The 19,925-nt window shown below is 37.2% G+C and overlaps 1 protein-coding gene across 2 annotated transcripts; it reads left to right on the forward strand.

Moving 5' to 3' along the window:
• Positions 1 to 377: 377 nt before the first annotated feature.
• DAW1 (dynein assembly factor with WD repeats 1) lies at positions 378 to 19,847 on the forward strand. Of its 2 annotated transcripts, XM_071566383.1 has the most exons (13): positions 378 to 448; positions 2,014 to 2,086; positions 3,320 to 3,464; positions 6,480 to 6,538; positions 7,196 to 7,318; positions 8,745 to 8,844; positions 11,076 to 11,183; positions 11,871 to 11,977; positions 15,055 to 15,157; positions 15,504 to 15,618; positions 16,515 to 16,591; positions 18,538 to 18,700; positions 19,363 to 19,847. In XM_071566383.1, exons 1-13 carry the CDS (start codon positions 382 to 384, stop codon positions 19,395 to 19,397), a joined length of 1,275 nt encoding a protein of 424 aa, XP_071422484.1. In that variant the 5' UTR covers positions 378 to 381; the 3' UTR covers positions 19,398 to 19,847. The 2 variants fall into 2 exon arrangements, with proteins under 2 accessions (XP_071422484.1, XP_071422485.1); XM_071566384.1 differs by lacking the exon at positions 378 to 448 and having other exon boundaries at positions 2,013 to 2,086; positions 3,325 to 3,464.
• The last annotated feature ends 78 nt before the right edge of the window (positions 19,848 to 19,925 follow it).

The raw sequence follows: 19,925 nt of genomic DNA on the forward strand, positions 1-19,925 counted from the left end.
TTTTTAATTAATATTTGTCTGCTTTCTTTAGCTGGTGTTTTGACTATTTGCATTTCAAATAGATTTCACTCATTTGCTATGCCATCACTCCTGGCTCTTTAGCACGCTGAAGTTTGTCTATCTATCTATCTATCTATCTATCTATCTATCTATCTATCTATCTATCTATCTATCTATCTATCTATCTATCTATCTATCTATCTATCTATCTATCTATCATCTATCTATCTATCATCTATCTCCCTATCTCCATTCACCGGCCGTGGTTACCGCCCAGGCACCGCCATGTCCGACACCGCCGGGGTCGCGCGTGCGCAGCGAGGGCATCGCCGTGGCAACAGGAACGTTGCTATGGCATCAGCGTGTTGCCATGGCAGCGGGATGGACGCGCGGCCAGGCCGGCGGAGGATGGGGCTAAGGCGGCTGCTGCTTCGCTACTTCCCGCCGGGTGCGGAGCGGAGCGGGGAGGCCGGGCGGGCTCCCGGCCCTGGCAGCGTCTCTGCCGGCTCGCCGGGGCTGGGCCGCGCGTGGGGAGACAGCTGGGTGTGGTGCGTGAGGCCAGGGCGGCGCGGGGTGTGCGGGACCGCCCGGCATGGCGGGTTCCTCCCCCTGCCCGGGACTCGCACGGCAGGGCGGGCAGGCGGGTCTCTCACCTGCAGCCGAGGGAGGTGAAGGGCGGGCGTTTTGGTTCGGTGAGGGGCTGCCGGCTGGAAGCAGCTCATCGCTGTTATAATTATTGATCTACTAAAAATCAAGGCAGTCTTATCTTATCACAGTAAGGAGTCTGAAATGTCAACAGTGACAGTAGCTGGCGCATACCAAAAATGTACATGTGTTATTAAAAGGCCTGTTTAGCAAAAGAAACAAGCTGCCACTCTCTGAAACTACCTGAAAGGAGGCTGTAGCCAGGTGGGGTCAGCCTCTTCTCCCAGGCAGCAGGGACAGGATGAGAGGACATGGTGTTAAGCTGCACCAGGGGAGGTTTAGGTTGGACATTGGGAAGAAATTCTTCACAGAAGGGGTAATTCGACATTGGAATAGGCTGCCTAGGGAGGTGGTGGAGGCACCGTCCTTAGGCGTGTTTAAGGACAGACTGGACGTGTCACTCAGTTCCGTGGTCTGGTTGATGTGGTGGTGTTGGGTCATAGGTTGGACTCGATGATCTCAGAGGTCTTTTCCAACCCAATCAAATCTGATTCTTGCTTTTTTCCCCCTTTATTTTATGAACTTTTCAGGCAGAACCATCCTTTGAAAAGTGGCACTGCCAGACTCTGCTCTCCTGAACTCTGGCAGGAGACACAATGAAATTTCAGTTGGGAAACAAGGTAGAAATGGTCAGCTCAGGAAATGTATTGAAATAACGAATCTTTCTTTCTAATGAAGTACTTTTCTTATGAACTTTGTAAAATGCAGAATGATACAGAAGTTCATTAAATTATCCTTTCCGCTAGAAAATCAAGGAGCAGCACAGCCCTTTATCAGCTGTCTCAAAACTGGAAGACATGTGGTTAAACATTTTAATCCTTCAGCTCAGTGAAAGTTGCAGAGGTGCCAGAGCCAACCTAGATGTGGAAAGTGTGTTACAATTTTTGATACATTACTGCACACGGGCCTTTGCAAACACTGGAATAAATATAACAGGTTTTGCAAAACATGTTTTCCAGGCTTCTTGGAGCACCAAACTACAGCAAGTATCTTCAGCACAGCATCTTTAAAAATAAACCTGATGAAATGATGCAAAAAAGATGTTGGAAAAAAGAGCATGTTCATTTCCAGAATAGAAATTGCTCATAAATAATATTGTCCAATATATTTTATCATAAAAGCACATCAGAGTTGCTCATCATCCTGCTTGCTCTCAGTAAGAACAGCCAACCTTCTTTCAGTTCCAAGAACTGGAAATAGGTCTCCTGAAGTTAGTGGAACAATAAAGGTGGAAGTGTTGCTGTCTACAGTGCATGTTATAAAATTCCAGAAGTCTAATTATGACCTGTTTATCACCTTTTTTAAAAGGAATTATCCTGGAATATGTAGAAGATGGGGAGTCAAAGACCAGACCTATAGATCTTCTCCGTCTTAGTCCTGAGTAAGTATGATACTATTTCAGGTAACAGCACTCGCTACTGTTTTGTAGCATGTTCATATACAACTCTATTTGAGTGTTTTAAACATAATTGAGGTAGTTATTACATGAAGCCTACATGCTCTACTCAGCCAGCTCTGGTGGGAAGACCTTCAGGAAGATAAAAAAATGCCACCATTAAATAAAGTGTCCAAAATCCATGGAGTTTATTAGGCAGAAAGGCATGAAGTAGTATGATTGTCTTAATAGCAGCATTGACATGGAAGAGTCCTTGCATGTAAGCCAAAGTCAGTAGACAATGTAGGCTCCACTTGCTTGATGGAAAATCCAAATTTAAAAATTACTAATTTTTATCTGCCTGGAACTGTCCAGCATAGTACTGTGGATAAAATCTAAGGAGTCACTTTGTGAAAGAAATAAGTTGTCTGGTGAGCAGGAGTATAAACATTGAGAGGATACTAATATATGGAGAAGTTAGGGGCCACCATTTAGAGGACTGATACAAAAAATCCCCTTTAGACTGCAATAATTTACATACTATCAGAAATGCTTGGCTTTCTTGCTAGGACTAGTTTTAAGAGTATGTTGGTACTTTGACTGCCAGGTATTGTCAGCTCTTAGTTTCTCATTCTGCTGGTGGTCAGGAAGCAGCAGTTTATGTGATGATATGGAGAGATGATCCAGTTCCACAGACCAGCTCTGAACCCCTCCAGAGGGCTCCATGGGTGTCAGTAGACTGTAGACCACATCATGGTAGTTATTATTCATAACTAAGAGTTAGGCATAGATTTGTGAAGCCACAGACAGAGATAATTTTAGTAGTTTCCATATATAATTTATCTTGTTACTACTCCATGGAATTTATGAAATTCCATTTTAATTTAACCATTTATTTCAAGACAGGCAGATTGGGGCACACATCTCTCATGTATGACCCTCTGTGGAAATCCTCTGAAAAGGGAAATTTCTTGCCAAACTACAATTTTTAGAAATTAAATTTTTCTGTACAACTTTAGTAAGAGAGGGAAGTATAAAACCCAAGAAAGATTTATGCATGTTTCTTTATGCCATTTCGGAATGAGAGAAATGCATGACATTTAATTGCGTAATTCAGTATTTCTGCAAGTAAATAATACTTTTGGTTTTATATTCATAATTATTTCCAGAGGATGAAATCTGGTGGGTTTGTGCACAGTTTTTCTGGGGGATTTGTTCTCATTCTTTTCTCATAATTAGCACAGATGTCACAGCCTTGGTAGAAGAAATTCAAAAAGGAGAACCTCTCATCACAGCTTCCTGCATGGAACATGTCATACATTTAGTACGAAGATTGCAGCAGAAGCTAGGGGAAAAAGAGAATCACAAATTCTCTCTTTTTAAGGTCAGATACATGTTCAAAATAACTTGGGGCATTTTGGGGGGTTTAGGTTGTGATGATGTGAGTATGTCTTTACTGTTACTTATTGTGCTGGAGAGCAGAATTTGGGCTTTATGACTGATTTCTTGACTCTTTTCAATCCCCTCTGCACTGTTTAGATCAGCTAAGTCTGGCCTGGTTATATCTGCCAGGAATTTCCCCAGAAGGCTGAGAGGTATAATTTCCTAGACTGCTTACACAGGCTTATGCACAAGGGCATGTTCTGAATGGAGAGAAACAAATCTTTTATTTGTAAGATAAGAATTTGTGGATCAACAACACCAATAGTTATATTTAAACAAAACCTGTAAATAGACCCCAAGTAAAATAACTGTTGGGAAAGGACCAAAACATTTTAATAGTCTTGTCTACTTGTTCTTCATTTTGTGAAAATTATGGGGGGGTTATGGAGTTCTCATTAGTAATCCTGGTTTTCATTACTTTCTGTCATTACAATTTTGTTTGAATATTGATGGTTTGATCTTCTACTTACAGACAACACTGCAAAAATTATTTCAAACAAGTCAGCTTTTTAAGAACAGTGATTAGAGAGAGCTTCCAGAGCTCCAAATTCAGGATTCAGTCTGTCACCTTCACAGGACAAAATTTCTTCCTAATGTCAAACCTAAATTGAATGTTGCAATTTGAAGTCATTAATTGTTGTATTTTTATCATGTCAGCAGGTGGCAATGTGTAGCTGTTAAAAATTCCTGGTCAGTGCTGTGTTTTTTATTGTTACCTTAACCTGAGAGAGAAAAGGAAGAAGTTTTGTGTTGGTTTGTCAAGCTAAAAAGCCCTTCCATGTTTCTAGATATAACTTGGCTTCTTTTGATCAACAATATGGATCTGGTTGAATTCTGCAAAGATCTGTGTATTTAACCTTGAAAACAGAGCTATGTAATAAGGCACCTTAAATTTAAACAGTTTCTATTCTTTTTAAAGATATGCTCTCAGCTGAGATAAATGCCTTGCTTTTCAAAAGCTTTAAAATTATTTGTTCATCACAGAGTCAGGTAAATCCTCAAACACTTTTTCAAACTTGAGTGTAAATAATGTATTTACTCATTGCTGGGTATAGTGCTGCATTTGAGGTTCTGTATTTGGAAATAATAGAGGCAGGCAAATCCAATCAGTGCTGGCCTGTTTCCTTCACTTGAGTAGTTAGAAGTGTGTGAAAAGAACTTCCTTGATGTTCCAGTTTCATTTAAGGCTTGTAAATGAAACATGAGGATTAGGTGCTTCTGAGATACTAATAAAATACAAAAGGTGGGGAGGGAGTGAGATTTTTTTTTTCTTTCTCCCCTCACAAAATGTTCCATGAGTTTGCATTGTTTGGAAATCAATGGGTTTTTTTCCTGTTGCACTGCAGTGTCTAAACGAGTATCTAAACTCATCTTATTTCCAGTAGTTGCAGTGATGGTGGTGTGTTAGAGACCTCTCAGAGCAACAAACTTTTGTAACGATTTCTCAGATTTTCAATTATTACATAGCATGAGAGGCTATAGTGATTTGCAGATTTTTAAATTAGGTACTACTGTAGCAGATTTTGCAGAACTGAGGTCTATTTTCTAATATTGTCTTAAGGTTTCATTATTGCACCATTGCACAAGCAGTTCTCCCTAGCTCAGAGTTGTGTGGTTGAAGCAATTGCCGCACTGGGCATTGGAAGAACAGAATTAGTTCCATGATCTGAAATGAAATATAAACCCATCTCATTTTTCTTTCTTTTTTTTTTTCATAATATTTTTAAAATATTTTTGTTCAGAGCTACCTATGTGGAGCCCTAAAAATGTGATGGATCAGATGTCCATAAATTTCCATAATTATCCATTCTCATGTGCAGATATTTGTATATTGTGGTTGTTTTAAAAAATAAAAATATTTTTGCATTTCCACATCTTGATTGCTCATTGCCACTGCTCTAGCTGATAGTACAACTCATGTTACTTTCTCTGGAGTACAGAAATTGTTGTTTCTGTAACATGAAACACATTTTCTATTTCCCTCGGGTCTTCACTTGACCACTTTTATTTCCATTTTGATCAGTCCCTGCTCTTCTCAGTAGAAGATCTATGAGCCTCTTTCATTTTCCTTTTGGAGACAGGCAACTTGGAATACTTGAGATAAGAACAATATGTTGAAGCTTGGGTAGTATGTCAGTGATTAAATGGCATTGCTCATAAATCAATAATTCTTCATTCTTACACTGCAGAAAAGGCCTAGTGAACCACTGCAGACGTCCATTGGCAGTATCTGAAACTATTTTCACCTATGTTTAGTAAACCTTAATATGTAATATTATAGCTGTAGGATCATTTATGGAAACATATATAGACTCTTTTTAAAGGACCTTAGGAGCAATGTCAGAAAACAGGGACCTCCATAACCTACACAGCACAGGCAGACTTTAAATTTTGAAATGCTCTCTTTGAATTTTGTCTTGCCAAGTTTTCATGGTTTTGCACACCTTGTCATGATCTCATAAGACATAGATGTAGCTTATATCTGTTCTTCCTGGGGTTTATGGCAAAATCACTTGCTAGCTGAAAGCAACCAATACGCTAAAAGGCTCGAATACTCAGCTCAATTGGATTTTTTGATTCATGGGATTAGATTTAATATTAGTTGGGTTTCTTTCACCAGTGATCTCAGCAGGCATGGTCTCCTCACTCATTTGTTTTGTCCTTTCAGCTCTGGTCTAGGGTTACTCTGCTGGTCTCAAAGATGAAGAAAATGCAAGCATGGGGGAAAAGGCAGTTTATTAAACTAAAATATAAATTTGAAATTAATACTATATAATATCTTCACTGTTAGGCTAATGGTGCATGGGGAATTTTTTAGTTAGGGATTAATGTATTATAGCTGTAACAGGTAGTCTGACAGGAGGAGGAGAAAAGATTAACCTATTGAATATTTTGAGCAATTTTTTAATTTTATTTGCATCAAATATTTTTCCTCTCTCTGCCTCTCCTGTTTCAGGTGCTTAGAACACATATACTGCCACTGACTAATGTAGCATTTAACAAATCTGGTTCCCGGTAAGTTGTTTTCAAAGTCAAAATGCATAATCACTAATTGAACTGTTGTATTTGTAAATTAAATTATGAGGGAACTTCAGTGGTCTTATCTTGCTGGGCTGCTTATAAGCAGCTTCAGGCACAACTGGGGATTTTATTTCAGGCCTTTGTGGGAGAAATAATGGGAAATGCAAAAAAGCAGTGGGGGACATTGAATTTGTTTAATTTTTTTTCTTCCAAAGTGATAGTTTGTTGACAGTTACCATATTACAGAAAGTAACACCTTTGTGACAGTGAACTACATATTGCTAAAAGCTGAATGAGTGTTTGATATAAACTCATTTGGGACTTTCACTGTAGTGAAAATGTAACTTTTGCATTAATTGATTTTCCTGTGGACAAAAGTCTACAATTTTTTTCCTTCATGTCTTGAAAACAGCACCTTGCTTTCTAGCTGAAATACATTAAAGATTAGAAGAAAGCTGTTTTTATGAATAATGTGTTTTAAAAAAAGAAAAGGAACCTCCATGGTCATTAATCTGTATTCTTGAAAGAATGAGGAGATTTAGGGTCTGAGACAGTGCTAACTGAAATCTCTGGAAATAACTCACATTTGACTGTGCATCAGGACCGATAAGATATCTAGTGTACTCAGAAATTAATTTCTCTTTGCTTTAGCTTTATCACTGGAAGCTATGACAGAACCTGCAAACTATGGGATACAGCATCAGGAGAAGAGCTACGTACCCTGGAGGGACACAAAAACGTTGTCTATGCAATAGCTTTCAATAATCCCTATGGGTAAATATAATTCCTCTGAGATACTTCATAATTGTTAATTATGTTATTTTGCAAATACTCTGACTTTAACATAAACTTGACTATTTCAAACTGAAAGAGTTCAGCTTCTGAATTTGTGAAGTTCAACTCTAGCTAATCACCATGAGATGACACTATTTTATTTGTACATTCAAACATGTTTTCTGCTATAATTTTAAAAAATAAATTTTAGGAATACTAACCACAAATTTAAATAGGTATTCAGTCTTGAAAAATATATTTATGAGTCAGTTTAATAATAAAAATCCACAACAGAAGTGGATTTCTCCATTTGGTATTACATATTCATTATTTAGGATATGATTTAAAAGTGTCACAGCTGTTGAGTAATTTTTATAAAATCCACAGGGTGCCGCTGTGTGAATGTTAAATACAAATCTGTGCACCTTTGTTTTCTCCAACTGTTTGCCCTGGGTTGGAATTGGCACCGGTTGGGTGAAGGGAATTACACGGTAGCTGCTGAAGATTTCGTTGTCATTTGCTTCCTGAGGAAGCTGTCATATGTGAGAAAAGCATTTTGTTTCTCTGCAAAGTCATATAAATTGATTCCAATTTTCCTATTGAATCATTTTACTTCTTTTGCTGTCAGATGTTCTATTTATCAGTTAAGAAATACACAGTTAACACCAGGAAATAAATGTTCTTATGCTATTGGAAGCTTCATCTCTTTCTTCCATAAAAAAGGAAAACCTACAACCTGCTATGCCAATGTCATATTCTGATGTTATTCTTCACTTTAAAAAAAGCAACTAATGAAAATCTTTTATATACCTTGGAGAAACTAATGACAAAAATCTGTGCAAAGATCAGTAATTAGACTGCAACAAAACAATAAGGAAACAAGATACACACAAGAGAACCTGATTAGAATCTTGAACTACTTTTATGTTAAAAATTCAGTAAAAAAAGAAACCTTTAGGTTTTGATGCAGTGTCCCTTGTACATTTTCTGGATACCTCAGTTCAGTCTTGCTCTAACTGCAGCTGGTAGTGGTGAGAGTGGAGTTTGACCTCTGAAATTTGTGTAAACTGCTTATAAAAGGAGTCTGTTGATAAACAGATGTTATCTGATGCAATGATATAACTTCTTAATACATCTGGAAGTGCAGCAGATAACATCATCTCTAAAGTAGGGTAGTCATCAGTTATGAGCACTTCTATGCTACTAGACAGGCACAGTGTCTCTCTTAGAAACTCCTTGTGTCTGCTAATTTTTTCCCTTAATGCAACCTCTGTTTGTGACATCCTGCCCCAGGACCTCATAGTGTGGCAGTGTGCACCAAAGTGTGTGCAAGCTTCTGGGGCTGGGTACTGTTTCTGTGAGTTCTGCTGTCTTTGGAGTGAGAGGTTTTTTCTAAACAGAAATGATAGGATTTTTTTCCATTTAGGGACAAGATTGCCACTGGATCTTTTGACAAAACCTGCAAACTGTGGAGCACAGAAACAGGAGAATGTTATCATACTTTCAGAGGACATAGTGCAGAAATAGTGAGTAGTGATGGATATTTTTTACTCCTTGTTTCCTCACACCATCATTGAGGACTGTGGATTCCAAGTCCTCATGAGCTCCCATTGAAAAGCACAGCTATTCTGCTACTTCTATTCACACATTCAGATACTGTTAACATTTCTGCACTGCAAGTGAAGATAGTCTGACAGTTCTTAAGAGATAAAATAAACGATATACAGTTGGAAATGATACTTTTATTTTTAATTTGTTCCAATTTACCCTGATTGCTAAATTTTAAAACATTGAAAAATACAATAGCACTTGGAATTTTCAGTTCATTGTTCGTATTTATTGCTTTATTACCTATCACATTTTTTCTAGCTATCTCGCATTGCCTCTCATATTTGTAGAACTAAATACACAAGAACATCATTGCTTGTATTGTTATCTTTCACATGGAGATCTGAACTTCATGTGCAGAACCAACTGGAGCCATAAAGAATGAATTTCTGAAATTTAAACTGTATTGTGGGATGCTGAAATGGCAACTTCTATGAAATTAAAACAGTTTAAGCTTAAAAATGCTTGGTTATCTTTCCAGTGCATTAGGACCCCTATCGGCAACAACAAATATCTTGATGCACAACATTTTGATTTAAAGATCAGAGTAAAGACACGAAAACTCTAAATTTCAATGCTGAATGGGGGTTTGGGGGGATTTTATTTAAAAGCTAAAATATTGCTGGAAATTGTTTTTGAAAAAAAAGGAATTTAAGTTAGGTTGTGAGGTCTTAATTAGTGCAAGAAAACAGTGTTTTACCATAGTGGAAGGTGAGGTTTGTTTCAATGCTTCTCTGGATACTCTGAAACAGTTGTCCCTTACAATGGAGAACATGTTTGCTTATTGAGAAAGGCTGCCGTGATTTTGCTTCCGCAAATCAGTTGGGTAAATGTTTAAAGGACTTTTAATTGTTTCTGGCTTCTGTAGGTGTTAGATTAGACCCAGAGTGTTATGAGTTGTATTAGCTAGTAATTACTAGAAGATAATAACCAGCAGAAATGATGTGTTTCTCTGAATGAGATCTGTTTCTGAAAGGCCATTGTTACATCTGATACATTGCTGGCAAGAGCAAGTCCACAGTTATTCAGTATTCAAAAGCAGAGCTACTGTTTTCCCTTTTTCATGGCACCTCCTATTGAATAATAACAGAGAATGGGAGCATGACTACATAATTTTTTAATGTGAAAAATGAATTAAGGAAGTTGTTTAGATTTTGTTGTTGCTTTTTCATAAATAAATATGATATTCTATGGACACCCCTGGTAAATGACATAGATAATAACACCTGATAGGATAAGAATATGAGTGTTCAGAGTGGGTTGGTGAGTACATAAAGCTGTTTGGAGGGTCTTTGCCCTAAATTAATCAAGTTAAAGGGGAAACATGAGCATCACAATCTCTACCTGGACTGGGGAGCCTAGCCTTTTTTTTTGGAGACATCATTAGGAATCTGCATCCAGTTAGTGGATTGTCAGTGTGAGGGTTAACAAGAAGGCTCCATTACCACCCTGTAAGATGTGCATCTGTGAATTTGGATGTATCCCTCCTGGCATGTGGATCAGGAGACTGTAGGATGTGGCATGAATTCAGCTAAGGCTGAAGCACTCAAGCCCCTTAGGGCAGGTGTGTGCAGTAGGGGAACACACACTCCTAGGAAAGGATCTGCTTCCACCCCTACGTCCCGGGAGAGAGGCTGAGTGTGTGTGCAGAAGTGTGTGTGTCATTAAAACCTCTTCGGAGTTAGAGGAGTTGGTTTAAAACTTTGCAACTGTTTATTAAGATTATGTAAGCTTATCTTTTGCATTACAGATACTGAAGACATAGTTCTCTGCCAGTTAATTATGTGCTGTTAATAAATCAGTCTTGGTTTTTATTAAAACTTTGTGAACTAAATAGTTTCTCCTTGTGACACAAAATGAAGCAGGCTCAGGAAACAATACAGGAAAACTTGCAGTCAATCTTTAGTGTATTGCCATTGCAAAGCAGCCAGGTAGTCCAGTTAATTTGGGTAGTCATCCAGAGTTATGTGGTAGAGACTTGTTGCTCTTCTAATGAGCTGTTGGAAGAACTCTGCAATTTTTCTGTATGCCATAAAATATTGTCAAATTTTGTCTTGTTTAAAAATATTGATATCGGTCCATTTTTAAAAGATAATATCTATTAATAGAATCCTTTCCCACTTTTTCTGGTCAATGTTTCTTGCTACAGGTGTGTTTATCATTTAATCCTCAGAGCACATTGGTGGCAACTGGAAGCATGGATTCCACTGCCAAGTTATGGGATATAGAGAAAGGAGAAGAAGTAGCCACTTTAAGTGTATGTTTGCCTTATTTTTTAAAGGTGTTCCTTGCTTTCTTAGTTTTCCAACTCAAATAAATAAAAGTATAACCATTACCACAGTTTCAAAACTTACATAGTTTCTTTTACCACATCGTCCCACAGTGACTGCAGTCACAAAACAGAATAAGAAAACTTGAAGGGAATAAGAAAGCTATGGTATTTTATAAAAAACTCTATTTATCAAAAGATATACTTTCTCATTTCAGTGATGCTTCTGCTATAGATTTGGATGCCTCCCATCACTCATTAAAACATATTACTATACTGTAAATTGTAACCTCCTCTGTAAAGATCTTCCTGTAATCATCAGCAGAGGACAGGCATCCAGTTACTTCTAGATTGTCATCTCTCTTTGCTCTACATGGCTTGCTGGGATTCCACAGGTTTAGATTGGACTCTGCTGTTTCAGTGCATTTCTTGTGCATAAATCCCAAACAGTGAGTAAGCTTCCTGCTAAAGTGATGTGCTGGCTCTTTGGCACTTGTTGGGGTATTGGCACTTGGGTAGATCTTTCTGTGAAAATTGTGATGTACTGGACAAGACGGTAAATAAAATCTTGATGGGTTATAGAAAGATTATGCTGCTGAAAGAAGGGTACATATTAGGCTATATTAATGGAAAAGTCAATTTGTATTGTCATACCCTTTTTAAAAATTCTTTCAGGGTCACTCAGCAGAAATTATTGCACTGTCTTTCAACACCACTGGAGATAAGATTATCACTGGCTCCTTTGACCATACGGTAGCAGTGTGGGATGTTTGCACTGGCAGGTACTAAAGCACTAATAAATATAATTTTACTTTGCATGTTTTCAGGACAAATGAAATAGACAGTCTTGAGCTACAAATTACAGACCTTGTCTTTAACTTAGAGTATATGTTCCTTCACCTCGTCTTTTGTTACTCCTGTTCTCTTGTTTTTGTGAAAAGGAATGTGGCTCATGAAATGCTTTTGTGTGTGTTTTTTGTTTTAAATTTCCATCTTATGAGCACTAAGAAGGCAGAGCCTGTGGTTGTTCCTGGTGAATTCTCCAAATGGGAAAATATTTTATCATGGTTTGGAAGGTGTCTAGAATTTCTAGATGGAACAGAATGTTTAAGTAGAAAGAAAGGATATTTATGTCATAGAAAATGAGTCTGGTTACATTGTCTTTAAAAACTGTTAAAGGTTTTTCCTCACAGTCCTTTGTGTCAGTATAAGTTTATAAAGAAGAGAAATTTTGGCCTCTGTGACTACGGAGATCAAAATGTCTTGGTTAAGATGCCAACAAATAATAATGTGGTGGCTAAATATGAACTTACTGAAAAATCAGCTTGTTTTTTCAATGGGAAACTCAGTGTAAGTAGAATAATGAAATGATCCCCCTGATTACTGACTAATTTATAAAAATATAGTGATTTTATTTTGTTCACAGATGTCATGTCTTTTTTCTTTTTGTGAGAACAAGGGGAATATTTCTGAAACATATACAAAAGGAATGTGTGTATATATTGATATCTTGGGGTAATATACAATATATATGACTTCAGAATGAAACTAACCATGATTTTAAAAGGAATGTACACATAGTGCATCATTTAAGGCTTGATCCTGTAAACTTTGAGCTTATTCAACACCAGCACTCATTCAGCAAATTGACTTTGGATTCAACTTCATTCAGTCTGGTGTTCTTGCAAATGTTTTTGTTTGAAAACAACTTATTTCAGCTTCTTTTTTGAGCCTGCAATGAAGTCAGAGTCTTGGGTTTTTCATGTTGCATTCTTCTTTCTAAGGAATGAATATGGACTTCACATCAGGGCCAATACCAGGAAGTGGAATATGAAGGAGAAAATTCTTCTTTGAACTGGCAGCTCTGGTGATTAGCTAGTGGGCAATATAATTGTTCCAAGGCCAACATTCAGCCTTTTAGATGGCAGCTGGGCATGTGTATGTTTAGGAATAATGGAAAGTTGGAGTCAGAAAAACTGTGAGAAAATCATACTTTGCTGCATAGAGATTGAGGTAGATTTGCCAAAGTTGTCTGTGTGAGGTAGTGTGTGCTTGTTTTTCGCCACATGAAATATATGACAAACACTGCTTTCCAAATTTGCCTTTGAACTTGGAGTTCCTTCTAATTTTGCTGGCTGACTCTGACAAGCATCTGGGTACCTCGTTTTTATTCTGGGTAGGTATCCCCGAGGGAAATGCATGTAGGGACAAGAAAGCTGAACAACCTCCAAGATTTTCTTCATTAAATGCTAAGATTAAAAAGAAAAAAAGAGGGAGAAGGGGGAAAGATGCTTTTGTAATACAGGTCTGTATTTCATCAGTAATTTCTGCCTGGCAGATACAGTTGGCTGTAGTTAGTTGAAGGTGTCTGCAAAGCTTCATTTGGCAAATCAACAGCCTGTACCTGGGGTGGAAGTGCCGAGAGACAAACCATTTCTTGTTTGCAGTTACGGGCAAATATTTGAGCACCCACATACTACATTTCCCTGGAAACTGAAGGCTAAAGAAGTATTATCATGACTGAAGCTGATTTTTCAAATAAATAACTTAAATGGGAAATTTTAATGGCACTTTACAAGCCTCTCTTTTGTGTTCTTTCTGTGTATATCTCATAGATAGTGGTTTCTGTGAGATGTTCCACACCTTGCTATTTATTCTGTTTATTGATTAGGTATTTATTGAAGTTTGAAGCCCATACTGCCTTTTTGAAATTTGAAAATTGAAGTTTTTAAGTTTTAAATTAAAACTTTTTGCATTACTAGGTATTACAATAACAGCAGTTAAACAGCAGGCCAAATAATTTGCTTATAAAAGTAAGAAGTTTTTCTCTGTTGTTATCTGCTTGTTGATTTTGGGTTTTAATGTAAAAAGGTCTACAGGGTTACAACAGTGTGGGCCTCACAATGTTAGAAAGTAAAAGGAGTAATTCTATAAAATGACATGAGAATAATCAAGTTTTTGTTATCATAAACAAATAGAAAATTCTATTGCTCAGAGATTTGCTTTGTTGTTCAATTAGCATATATATTAATTATGTATCGCATGCAATGAATAAAAATATTTCAGTCACTTAAAGTAATTTAGTTTGCCTAGTCATTAGTTTATCCATTACTTAAAGCATGTTTCTATTAATGATACAGTGATATTAGCATTGTGATAATAACCCAATTTACTTATCCTTTAATGCATATATATCTCAATTAATCTCTTTTGGGCTGCCTTGCCTTATAGGCTATTAATTCTTAGGAAGCAGTAGAAGCTAATTGTAACCTCTCTGTTCTGAAAAAGCTGAAGAATTTAATGGAACTTCTATTGCCAGTGTTGTGCAGCAAGAAGTTTAGGATTAGTGAGGATTAGAAATTGTATTTCAGTTTGGCCGTCATTTGCCTGTATTTGGGAACATGCTCACGTTAAGTACCTGATTAAGTTCTGTTTGATCTTCAGTGGATTTTCTAAAAGGTTTAGATGACATGGAGTTTTAAAGATGTACTGTTTACAGTTCAATGAAGTAGGATAATGGGAGAGTAATGTGGAAAAACTTTCTGTATATGCCTAGTATATAGAAGAATACAAGGAATCTGTCTCTGATACTGGAAAGTCATTGCATTTCATTGGAAATATATTCACTTTTGAAAGAGAAGGGAGAACTTTTTTCATTCCTTACTGCCCCTTTTTATCAAAGAGAAAATGGAGTTGACATACTACTAGAATCCTAAATAAACTGTACCACTTCATTTAATTGCTTTAATAGATAAAATGGTGAAGACTTGACACGTTAACAGTATTTTATAAAGTTACTGTGATTTACTTGTGTATGTCAAAACAAATTAAATTATCTTCTTTTTTTTTTTTTTTGTAGGAAGTTGCATACTTTAATAGGTCACAGAGCAGAGATTAGCAGTGCCCAGTTCAGCTGGGACTGTTCTCTCATTGTCACTGGATCAATGGACAAAACATGCATGGTAAGAATGTTGAGTATGTACTGAATATAGCTACTTGATACATGAAAATACATATATTTTAATTAAAAGCATTATTTTAAACTAGTACATGTAATTATTTTTAAAAATTGCAACTAAATGTAAAACCTAAATGCTTATTCATTTCAGTAAAGTTAAGTCTCATTATACAGTGAAATAGAAAATATATAGGACTTCATTAACTAAACAGTGACTCTTTATTGATCTATATCCGAGTTTCATGTTAATACACATCAGATATCAGAAAGGGCCTCTATGTATTTCTTTGTCAATCAACTAGGTATCTAGTAGCCAAATTGATCAAAATTCACCCTCTTTGTCTATGCAGCTGTGGGATGCTCTGACTGGGACACATCTGGCAACCCTAACAGGGCACAGGGATGAGGTGCTGGATGTGTGCTTTGATTACACTGGCCAGCGAGTTGCAACTGCCTCTGCTGATGGTGAGTGCAGTGTCTGGGCTGCTACAAGAGTGTAGCATTGGTTTTGCTTTGAGGGTACCCTGATGGAAGAGGAGTACTTGATTCAAAACTAGAGATCAAGCAATGTTTGTTGCCTTTTGAGGGGTTTGATTTGTGTAGCTTAAATTTAGGCTTAAACGAAAAAAGTAGTTGGAATTTTACTGGTGGATTTACTACCAGGCTTTCCAAATGTACAGCAAGAGAATACACAACAAAGAGGTAGTGGAAGAAGCAGTTTTGGTTTGTTATTGGTATGCAGAAGTTTTACATGCTCATTATCTTTTTAGGATTTGCAATAAATACTTTTTTTGTATTTACTTTCTTAGTTATTTATGTTACAGTGCACAGTGACAATACCATATTATTTACACATGCATAAGGGCTCTGATCTGCGCTACAAGAAACAAGATACCAGACTAAATGGGGGGCATTATTTGGATATGTTTTGCTGTAGTTGCTATGTTAAAACAAAAGACAATGTAAAAAGTTTCCTGAAATTTAACCAATAGCTTAGTAAGTATAATGAATAGCTTATTAAATAAAATTAGTATCTGAAATATAATGGAAGCTTTCTAGATATAGTGGAAATGCATTCTGAAATTACAGATTTCAGTAGTCTGTGTTCTTTGTGGACATTTGTATTTGCATTTTAGTTTTCCAGAAGAATCCATTTCTGGTCAGGAAAGGAAGTCAGCCTTTACCAAACAGATTATAAATCCCTTTTAACATATTTTACCCTTGGAGGAAACTCTGTGAAGATTGTCTTCTATTTCTTTTGAAATGAAACCTGAGGATGAGTTCCTTCTGACCTTATTGAAATGTTCTTACTGAAATGCATGTTTAAGCATAAGTCACATATGGCTCCTCATCTGCAACAGGGACAGCACGAGTCTATAATGCAGAAACAAAAATGTGCATTGCAAAGCTAGAAGGGCATGGAGATGAAATTTCAAAGGTAAGTTGTCTGTGGTTGTACCTTTTTTATTTGACTATGTGTGACATCCAATCCAGTAGTTATTCCATGACACAGGAATACTGTTAAAGCATGTGGGGACATAATAATTAATACTTAAAATTGAGAGGTCTGGCTAAGAAGTTATCTTTACTAAAAGAACATTTCTTTTGGCTAAAATCTATCAGTCGGTGATTGTTTACCAATTCCCCACATCTGAGCTAAGATAGTGCTGGATGTGCCACTCCTGTGGACTCCAAGAGCCACTTCTACATTGGCATGTTATGTACTATTTGATTCCTTCGAATTGTGGCAGCTACTTAAGAAGTCCATCCCTGGGAGGAATGGCTATCTGGCTTTGTTAACATTGAAATCTCTTGTTTTCCTTAGCTTTTTCCTTTTTCTGACAGTATACAGTTTGGGTCTCCCCAATTACTTGGCAGAGAATGGGGGAGCAGAGAGGAAGACGCTGTCTAGGAGTTCTCTCAACATGATCACAGTTATTGGAGCTTCTGTCTGACCTGTCCTAAATTGCACCCTTGGAGTATCAGATTCTCTGACAGAATAAGCACCATGTTTTTCCTCTCTTGTTGTCTTAGGACTGTTATTGCCCCTGACGTTTTTACCATCGCCCTTGTTCTGTGCTTCTGTCAGATATGCTCTTCTTTATTTACTCTTTTTCATTTCTCTGCACACCTGATTCATGGAACAGAACAGAAAAAATACTTCCATGGATAAATACATGGAGAGCCTTATTTTCAAAATTGCATAAGGGACTTGGAAGTATAAAGCCCATTTCAAAAATCACTTGGTAATGAGGAGGGCGCTCATGTGCTTTGCTGAAACTCTCATATGGCTCAATTTTCAACACCAAAGCTCTGTTCCAAATACATTTAGTTGCTTCCAACCTTGTACATATTTTTCAAAATTTGTTATTTATCACTTGCAACTTCTCATTATTCTTTCCAAGGGATAGTTTTCACTAGCTTCAAAGCTAGAAAGCTATGTCTGTGCTGCCCTTTTTGGAAGTATTTTGAAATTGAACTGTCAGTATTTGTAACTAGGATGGTTCTTAGTGAAGAGAACTCACAATCTTTCAGTTTATTGTTCTATTATAATCACTCTGCTGAGAGAATATTAAGTTCAGAAGGGCTGGTATTTCATCCTTTACTGTAGTCACTGTAGTATTTCACACAGTGTAGATGCAGTGGGGACAGTCTGAATACCTGCTGACAAGTGAGTGGGTTAAAGAAGCTTCCATCACAGCCCTTAGTGCTGGCAGGATTTCTTTGCTGGAAGTGAGAATCTGCTCATCTGGGAGCATGTTGAAATGTCCATGTATTTCTGCAGACATTCTGTGTAGCTGAGACCACTTGGGAAGGTTATTACTTGGAAATTAGAATTCTGGGGAACAGACATTTGGCCCTCAGTGATTAAGCAATTTCACACTATATAATAAACTGGTATTGTCTGGTTGGTGCTAGAAAAAACATACCTGATTATCTGGAAATGCATGCAATTTTGACAATGAATCTTTAACAAATATGAAAACAAACTATAAAATTAATTCCCTGCCTTCAGTGCAAATTCTGATACTACAGAGACATGTTATTTAATGTAAAACTCTAAAACATATATATATATTTTACATTGTAATAATGATAACACTTAAATGAAGTTGCTATAGTTGTGGACCACATGTGATTTTGGGGCTTCATATTTTGAAGTTTTGATCCTATAGTAAGGTCATTGTATACAGACCTGTGTAAATACACATTTTCAGCCACAGTTTGCCAGTGTGACTGGTGGAATACTATCCTTCATCTTAGCTGGAAAGTTGAATGCAAGAGTTGCTCATGTCTATTTCAATCTTTTAGTCACTGAATATACTTCTTTTTCTAGGCATATTGACTTGCTAAGTAACATAACTCATTTCTGTATTTTTAAAGGTATGTTTCAACCCTAAAGGCAATTTTATACTAACAGCCAGTTCTGATAAAACAGCTCGACTCTGGGATGCTGCTACTGGATACTGCCTTCAGATCTTAGAGGGTCATACTGAAGAGATATTCTCCTGTGCTTTCAACTATGAAGGAGATACAATTATTACAGGTAACTATAACTATAACTATTACTATAACTATTCCATTTCTTTGTTTTTCTTTAGAGACATTTGAAATCTTGTTATGGTGAAGAAAAAAAATAGACTGAAAACTTTCCTAGGGCCATAAGCCAAATGCAGATACCAGCAGTGACTAACAATATAGTTAAGGAATTCTAGAGACTCACCTTAGAACTGAGATTCAAGTGAATATGGCCATGAGCAAATTTGTGTAAAGGCATGGGCACACCCCCATCTCATCTGTGGGCATATACTAGCACTAGGGCAGGGACTAAGCCTTTTTCTCACAATGCATTGCTGTGAGGGAGGTGTGGATGGGCAAAAGTTTTTTAAATGGGAGCACACCTTCTGTATCTTTGGCACTGAACTCTGTTCAGGTCTCCTTCATTTCAAACAAAAAGCCATGGAAGAAGGAAAAGACATGAACAGTCAGGTTGCTTCAGTCTTTTGACTGAAAAACCAAAATATGGAATGCAGAATGATCTCAGCTAAAAATACTACTCTGCCCTGCTGCTGCTGCCAGTCATGGAGAGGAACATATTTATCTGGTTCCTCAGCATTCTGAACACATTGTTGATGTAGGTGATGACAAAAAGGGATACGCTGTGTGATGAACCTGAATGATTCCTTCACAATGTATGTTTATTACTAGGGAGCAAGGATAACTCCTGTTGCATATGGCACTGACTGAAGAGGAGGAAGGATGCTGTTTGGTACATGACTACTGTGGGAGTTTCAGAGAAAATAAATTCAGTCTTTGAGATCTGTTTTCTTTTACTCTCTTTGTTCACCTTCTGTTGAAGTAGAAAAGTTACCAAGATTCAATAGGTTTGACTTAGATGTCTGCTAGATACAGAATCACAGATCACAGAAGCTGGAAGGGAGAGCTGGAGATCTTCAAGTGCCAACACCCCTGCCCTGCTCAGCAGGCTGTCAACCAGGCAGGCTGCCCAGGACCAATATAGTTTTGAATGTTTCCAAGAATGGAGATGCCACAGTTTCTCTAGGTAACAGTGGAATAGATTCTTGTATTTCACCTTGTGCATGTTTCTTCTTCACTGAGTACCAGAAGAGTCTGGTCAGTTACCTCAGTGATCTGAGAGAAATCATGATTAGTGTGAATGAATGCCATAGGATGGCTCCATTTCTTTATGTGTATTTTTTAACTTGTAACCTTTTTAATAAAAAAATTATAGTATAATACTGTCAGGTGTG

The sequence above is a fragment of the Pithys albifrons genome, chromosome 11 (assembly GCF_047495875.1).
Source record: "Pithys albifrons albifrons isolate INPA30051 chromosome 11, PitAlb_v1, whole genome shotgun sequence".
Taxonomy (NCBI): Eukaryota; Metazoa; Chordata; class Aves; order Passeriformes; family Thamnophilidae; genus Pithys; species Pithys albifrons.

Excerpts from the sequence above, each read along its gene's own strand:
- DAW1 (XM_071566383.1), top strand. The coding sequence starts at position 382 with ATGGACGCGCGGCCAGGCCGGCGGAGGATGGGGCTAAGGCGGCTGCTG. Across the intron at positions 449-2,013 it reads GCTTCGCTACTTCCCGCCGG|GAATTATCCTGGAATATGTA; the intron begins GTGCGGAGCGGA and ends CTTTTTTAAAAG. Across the intron at positions 16,592-18,537 it reads ATGGAGATGAAATTTCAAAG|GTATGTTTCAACCCTAAAGG; the intron begins GTAAGTTGTCTG and ends GTATTTTTAAAG.